Genomic DNA, 7,188 nt, shown 5'->3' with positions numbered 1-7,188 from the left:
CCCGACCATTGTCAATCTGGCCATCGGAGGGAACTAAAGCTTCGAGATCAAGATGGGGACGATCAACATGATCCAGCAAAATCAATTCTCCGTAGCCCCGAACGAAGATCCGAATGAGCACATCTCTAATTTCAATGAGCTGTGCGGGACGTTCCAAATCCAAAACATCAACACGGACGCCATCTGACTCCGATTGTTCCCATTTTCTCTCCATGACCGGGCAAAAGCATGGCTCAACTCGCTTCCCCCTCCCCCCCCCCCCCCCCCCGATTCCATCGCCACATGGGAGGGGCTGTGCAATACCTTTCTCGCCAACTTCTTCCCGTTCGAGAAGACGGCCCGCCTAAGAAACGCCATTCACATCTTCGCGGAAATGGACAGCGAGTCCCTCCACGAAGCATGGGCACGCTTCAAGGAGATGCTCCGAAAATATCCTAACCACGGGGTCACGTTGCCGGTCCAACTTCAAACCTTCTACTACGGACTCCTCAACTCGACGAAGACCTTAGTTAACACCGCCGCGGGAGGCACGGTGCTAACTAAGACGCCATCAGAGTTTCAAGCTCTCCTTGAAGAATTAGCGCGCTCCAACGATCAATGCCCGATAGAGAGGAGAATCATGAAGGTCGGCCCCACCACTGCTCAAGCCACGATGACCACGATTGATCAAGAGACAATGCAGCAGATGAAGATAGAGATGGCAAACCTCCGAAAGGAGATGCGGGAGATTAAAGAGATGAAAGCCGCGGTGAACTCCACGCAAACGACTTAGGAGCCGTGCTTCTAGTGTCAAGGGAGTCATTTCACCGACAACTGCCCGCACGCGAATGATGGCCATGCAGAAAATACGAATTATGTGGGGAATTACAACCGGCCCACATTCCAAAACTCCAACAACTATAACACCGGAGCAAGGAACAACCACCCCAACTTCGCATGGAGGGCACAACAACAACAAGGCTTCCTGTATAATCGACCACCTGGGGTTCCGCACCAACATCAATAACAAGTGGGAGGCCAGAATCGTCCGCAACGAGTCCAGCCCGCACCAAAGTCAAACATAGAGGAGCTCTTGGCCTCCTTCATCACCAAGTCTCGAACGAGAATGACGAATCAAGAGGCACAAATCCAGAATCTCAAGACGACGGTGGAGCAACTACCACGGGACTTCCATGCACGATCTCAGGGCGCTCTACCAAGCAACACCGAAGTCAACCCGAGAGATCAATGCAACTCCATCACACTGAGAAGTGAGCTTGAACTCAAAAGCGCCGACAAGGGGAAAGAGAAAGAAGAGGACAAACCATCTGCTCAACAGTCGCAACTCCAACGATCACGCCTCCCCCGCCTTCTGCCATGATCAAGACGGTGTCGGTGTCATTCCCACAAAGATTGAAGAATGTGAAGCTCGACAAGCAATATAGCAAGTTCATGGAGCTCTTCAAGCAACTTTGCATCAATATCGCCTTCGCCGATGTCATCGAGCAAATACCTTCCTACGCGAAATTCCTAAAGGACATCGTCACGCACAAGCGCAAGATCGAAGATTGTAGCACCATCACACTTTCGGAGGAGTGTAGTGCTATAATACAACGAAAGCTCCCACCAAAGCTCAAAGATCCGAGAAGCTTCTCCGTTCCGTGCGCAACTGGCGAGTTCTCCTTCGACAAGGCACTCTACGACTTGGGGACAAGCATCAATCTCATGCCCTACTCCATTTTCCAAAGGCTAGGAATCGGCGAAGTGAAGCCCACGCGAGTGACACTTCAAATGGCGGACATGTCGATCAAGCACCCCCGAGGCATCATCGAGGACATACTCGTGAAGGTCGATAAGTTCATCTTCCCCGCCGACTTCGTGGTGCTTGACATGGAGGAAGACCGCAACATTCCCATCATCCTTGGAAGACCGTTCCTAGCCACCGGAGGAGCCCTGATCGATGTGCAAAAAGGCGAGCTGAAATTGAGGGTCAATGACGAAGAAGTCACCTTCAACGTCTTCAAAGCAACGAAGTACCCAAAGGCGAGCGACGACATATTTCGGGTAGATGTATGCGAGACAGCCATCCACGATCACTCCTTCCGCTCGGAGGAGCCCCTTGAGGTATGCCTTTTAAACGACTCCGATTTCACTAATGCATTTGTCACATGTGCAGCCCTAGAATATGCAAATCACATGAATGGCTTTGAGGCAAACACGAGAAGATATTTTGAGGAGCTCAGGGAAAGAAAAAGACGAGCCAAACCATCGATAGAGGAGCCACCGGATATCGAACTCAAGGAATTGCTCGTACATCTCCGCTACGCGTTCCTGGGCGAAAAGAAGACACTGCCTGTCATCATCTCCGCACAACTAAACGCCGAGAAAGAAGACAAGTTGTTGCGAGTGTTGCGGAGTCATATGCCTGCAATAGGATGGACCCTTTCCGACATCAAGGGAATAAATCAATCCTATTGCGAGCATCGCATCCTCATGGAAGACAACTCTCAGCCGTCCGTGGAGCACCAAAGGCGACTGAATCCAGCCATGAAGGAGGTGGTGCGCAAGAAGATCTTGTAGTGGCTTGACGCGGGGGTGATCTACCCAATCTCCGATAGTGCTTGGGTGAGCCCGGTTCAATGTGTCCCGAAAAAAGAGGCATCACGGTGATCAAGAACGACAACAATGAGCTTATCTCAACACGTACCGTCACAGGGTATCGGATTTGCATGGACTACCGCAAGCTCAACAACGCAACCCGAAAGGATCATTTCCCCCTCTCATTCATCGACCAAATGCTCGATCAGCTCACCGGCCACGAGTATTACTGTTTCCTTGACGGCTACTTGGGGTACAATCAAATAGCCATCGCCCCGGAAGATCAAGAGAAGATCACGTTTAGTGTCCGTACCTTCGCTTTCCGATGAATGCCCTTCGGCCTGTGCAATGCCCCGGCCACTTTTCAGCGATGCATGATGGCAATCTTCTCCGACATGATCGAGAAAACCATTGAGGGATGACTTCTCTGTTTTTGGTTCCACTTACGATGTTTGTCTCGAGAATTTGTCTAAGGCATTAGGGCGGTGCGTGGAGACAAATCTGGTGCTTTATTGGGAGAAGTGCCACTTCATGGTCAAGGAAGGGATCGTTTTGGGACATCGAGTGTCACCGCAAGGGCTGGAGGTGGATCGGGCAAAGATAGCAAAGATCGAGAAATTGCCACCCCCGATCTCGGTCAAAGGCGTGAGAAGCTTCCTCGGACACGCAGGTTTTTATCGGCGATTCATCAAGGACTTCTCGAAGATCACGAAGCCCCTCTGCGGCTTGCTCGAGAAGGACACAACGTTTGTCTTCACCGAAGAGTGCATGAAGGCATTCAACACTCTAAAAGAGAATCTAAGCACAGCTTCTGTAATCACCGCTCCCGATTGGACTTTACCATTCGAGATCATGACGGACGCGAGTGATTACGCCATGGATGCGGTCCTTAGACAACGTCGAGACAAGTCATTCTACATGATATACTATGCGAGCCGCACTTTCAACGATGCCCAAGTCAACTACACCACCACCGAAAAGGAGCTCATTGCCGTGGTTTTCGCCTTTGACAAATTCTGGCCCTATGTCATTGGCAACAAAACCATCATCTACACCGACCACGCCGCAATCCAGTATTTGATGGCCAAGAAGGATGCAAAACCTCGACTTATCCGGTGAGTGCTCCTCCTCCAAGAGTTTGACGTGGAAATCAAAGACAAGAAGGGATCGGAGAACCTCGTCGCTGACCATCTATCACGCCTAGAAGACTACTCCCACGTCTCCGACCATTGCATGCTCATCAACGACGACTTTAGGGACGAGAAGGTGCTAGCCTCGGAGGGAATCGCACCGCCATGGTACACCAACTTTGTCAACTACTTGGTGTGCAACAAAATCCCTCTGGATTTCAATCATCAACGCCGAAAGAATTTCCTCTTTGACGTGCGCCGCTACTATTAGGAAGAGCCTATTTTGTACCGCCATTGTGCGGACTCGGTGATCTGTCGATGTGTGCCTGATGAAGAAATACTCTATGTGCTCTACCACTTCCACACTTTGGAATGTGGATGACATTATGGGCCCGATCGCACGGCAGCAAAGGTACTTCAATGCGGTTTCTTTTGGCCTAATCTAATCCGTGATAGCCGGAAATTTGTCGAATCATGCGATAGGTGCCAAAGAACGGGGAACATCACGAAGCGAGATGAGATGCCGTTGAAGAATGTCGTGGAGATAGAGCCATTTGACGTATGGTGGATCGACTTCATGGGACCCTTCCCATCCTTGTAGGCAACAAATACATTCTTCTTGTAGTCGACTACATGACACGGTGGGTCGAAGGAAAGGCGTCTCCAACGAACGATGGCAAAGTGGTGCTCAACTTACTCAAGCACAACATCTTCACGGGTCATGGCACTCCCCGAGCAATCATAAGTGATGGAGGCTCGCATTTCTGCAATCTCCAATTCACCGCACTCCTCGCAAAGTATAGTGTCACACACCGGAAAGCCCTCGTTTACCACCCGCAATCCAATGGACAAGCCGGGGTCTCAAACCGTGAAATCAAGAAAATCATGGAAAAGACAGTGGGAAGCTCTCTCAAAGATTGGGCCCGAAAGCTCGACGATGCATTATGGGCGTACCGAACGGCCTTCAAATCGCCGCTTGGAATGTCCCCGTATCGGCTCGTCTACGGCAACGCTTGTCATCTCCCGGTGGAACTCGAGCACAAGGCACTATGGGCGATGAAGACCCTAAATTTCGACCACAAAGCCGTGGGAAAGCAAAGGCTCTTTCAACTCAACGAGCTCGATGAACTCCGACTTGAAGCGTACGAGAACGCGATGATCTACAAAGAGAAGACAAAGGTGTGGCACGACAATCACATCAAGCCCAAAGAGATCCAACCGGGACAACAAGTTCTACTCTACAACTCCCGGTTGAGACTCTTCCCCGGGAAGCTCAAGTCGCGATGGTCTGGGCCATTTAAAGTTACGCAAGCCTTCCCGTCGGGAACGTTCGAGATTGAGAGTGCGAGCGGAGAAAGATTCAAGGTGAACGGGTAGCGCGTGAAACCATACTTCGGAGCGGTTTTTGAGAGCAAGAAAGTGGTGGTCTATCTCGACCTCGTCTAGCAATAAAAAGTGGTAACCCGTCAAGATATTGACGTTAACTAAAGCGCTTCGCGGGAGGCAACCCGTGCTTTCTTTCGTTGCAATTTTTTTAGTTTTGTGTTGTCTTTATTTTATTCGTTATGTGTGATTTTTGTTCGTTACGTGTGATTTTTGAATTTTTTTAGTTTATTTTGTTTTAGGTTAAAAAAAAGAGTTGAAATTTGCGCTACTGCGCGCCGCGAGATGCTTAGTGCGCGGCGCGCGGTCGCGATGTTTTTGAAAGTTTCATCTCCGAGCAACATGCGCGGAACGCGCAGTTTTTAACCTTCTACCTCGTGGCGCGACCCAGGTACCGTGCGCCGCGAGGTCCCGTAAAGTTTGAATTTAAAACGGCAGATTTTCTTATTTTTTCCCTTCCCCCATTCTCTTCTCAAACTCTCTCCGACTTTCTCAAGAACCAAACCCAAAATTTCGACATTTGTGGCAACATAACACTCAAAATAACACGTCCAATTCTTTGTTCATCATATTTGTGAATTTCCTCTTTACTTTTTGTCTTAGCATTGTGTGCTCTTCACCATCATCTCAAGACAACAAAGGTAAAAATTCGGGAACCTCATTTTCTTTGATGAATTGATGTTAGAATTGTGATTGCATGTCGTTAGGAGTATTGTGATGCTTTGACTCGAGCCAATTTGTGCCCGATTTGTTCATATTAGTGTTAGTTTGGCTCGCCCGCCACGTGTTCGATGAAATGTCTAAAAGAAATTGAACTTGAAATTATGATCGTTGGGATTTAAATTCATGAGTAACAATAAAAGAGAGGGATTAAGATTCATGTTTGGGGGAGTGGGTCATTAAAAATATATGCTATTAGTGAAATTCGGTTTTCAGGTATATTTGTCTTGTAGATGCATCGAGCCGCCTCATCGTCACGACCCAAGCGTGCTCGGCGCTCACTTCCGGCATTGCCACGCCCCATCACGCTCATCGACGGAGCCAGTGAAATATGGGACAAGATTTGTCAAGTGAATATGCTACCCGAGAAGGCACTCCGACCCGACTATCGGTTTGGGAACATGGAGCACCAAATCGCAAGCCGACTATGGAAGAAACTCGCCGACATCGAAGTGAGAGCGGCACCAAAGCTCGTTCGGGAGTTCTACTCGAACCTCCCGTCACCGTAGACAACTTCGTTCGTGTGAGGAACGTGGTTGTCAACATCTCATCGGTCACGATCAACGCCTATCTCGACATCCCAGAGCCCGACCATGACGAGTACACACCACTACTCTTGCCCCCACAATGGAAGGAGTGGATTCACTTGCTTGCACACCCCGGAGTCCAATACCAAACAAAGAGGGTGCATGGCCAAGTCTACCCAATTTTTTTGCCATCTCCGATCTCAACCGGTATGCCAAGGCATGGCAACACTTCATATGCTCGACGCTCCTCCTGTGTAAGAAAGAGCACGTCGTAGACCTCCCTCGCATCGCTCTCCTCGCGTGCATCGTATCTGGCAAAACGATCAACATAGGGGAGGTGATAAAGGAGCGATTCATCTTCTGCACAAATTGTGACACCGAAGTGACGCTCGGGCATGGTGGCATCATCACCGGAATGTGCATAGAAGCAGGGCTTAAAATCATCCACAATGAAGCTCGACTCGGTCTTGGGGACCCTATTGATGTCGAGAAGATAATGAAGCTCCGGCAAAAGAAGCATGGGGACGCACATCCAGACGGGGCAGGATTCATCAATGTCCCGAAGCAACATCAAGGTGATCCAAATGCCCCCATTCTCGGACCACCTGATGAACCGGAGCATGCCCCGACCCGCCAAGATCAAGAGCACAACTTCAATGACGTTATGACCATAATGAATCGGCTTGACTCCCGTTTGAGTGACACCCACAACGCCCTAGGGAGCTTCCTCAACGACTTCGGAGAGCGACAATGGGAGCGAGACGTGTTTCAACAAAATATCTATGACATGTGTACGGCACATCAACAGACCATTTACCCGGACGCCCCGAGCTACCCGGCCTATCCTCAGC

General features: G+C 49.7%; 1 protein-coding gene across 1 annotated transcript; it reads left to right on the top strand.

The window, feature by feature from the left end:
- Nucleotides 1-1,356: 1,356 nt before the first annotated feature.
- Nucleotides 1,357-2,559, top strand: LOC149393320 (uncharacterized). The gene has a single exon (XM_089617977.1). It carries the CDS (start codon nt 1,357-1,359, stop codon nt 2,557-2,559), a length of 1,203 nt encoding a protein of 400 aa, XP_089474103.1.
- Nucleotides 2,560-7,188: the final 4,629 nt, after the last annotated feature.

The sequence above is a fragment of the Urtica dioica genome, chromosome 6 (genome assembly GCF_054948205.1).
Source record: "Urtica dioica subsp. dioica isolate 48M chromosome 6, U.dioica_male_clone48M_v1_H2, whole genome shotgun sequence".
NCBI classification, from domain to species: domain Eukaryota; kingdom Viridiplantae; phylum Streptophyta; class Magnoliopsida; order Rosales; family Urticaceae; genus Urtica; species Urtica dioica.
This window is presented reverse-complemented; position numbering and strand designations above follow the sequence as displayed.

What these genes read in the sequence shown, in the direction of transcription:
- LOC149393320 (XM_089617977.1), top strand. Translation starts at nt 1,357, where the DNA reads ATGATCAAGACGGTGTCGGTGTCATTCCCACAAAGATTGAAGAATGTG.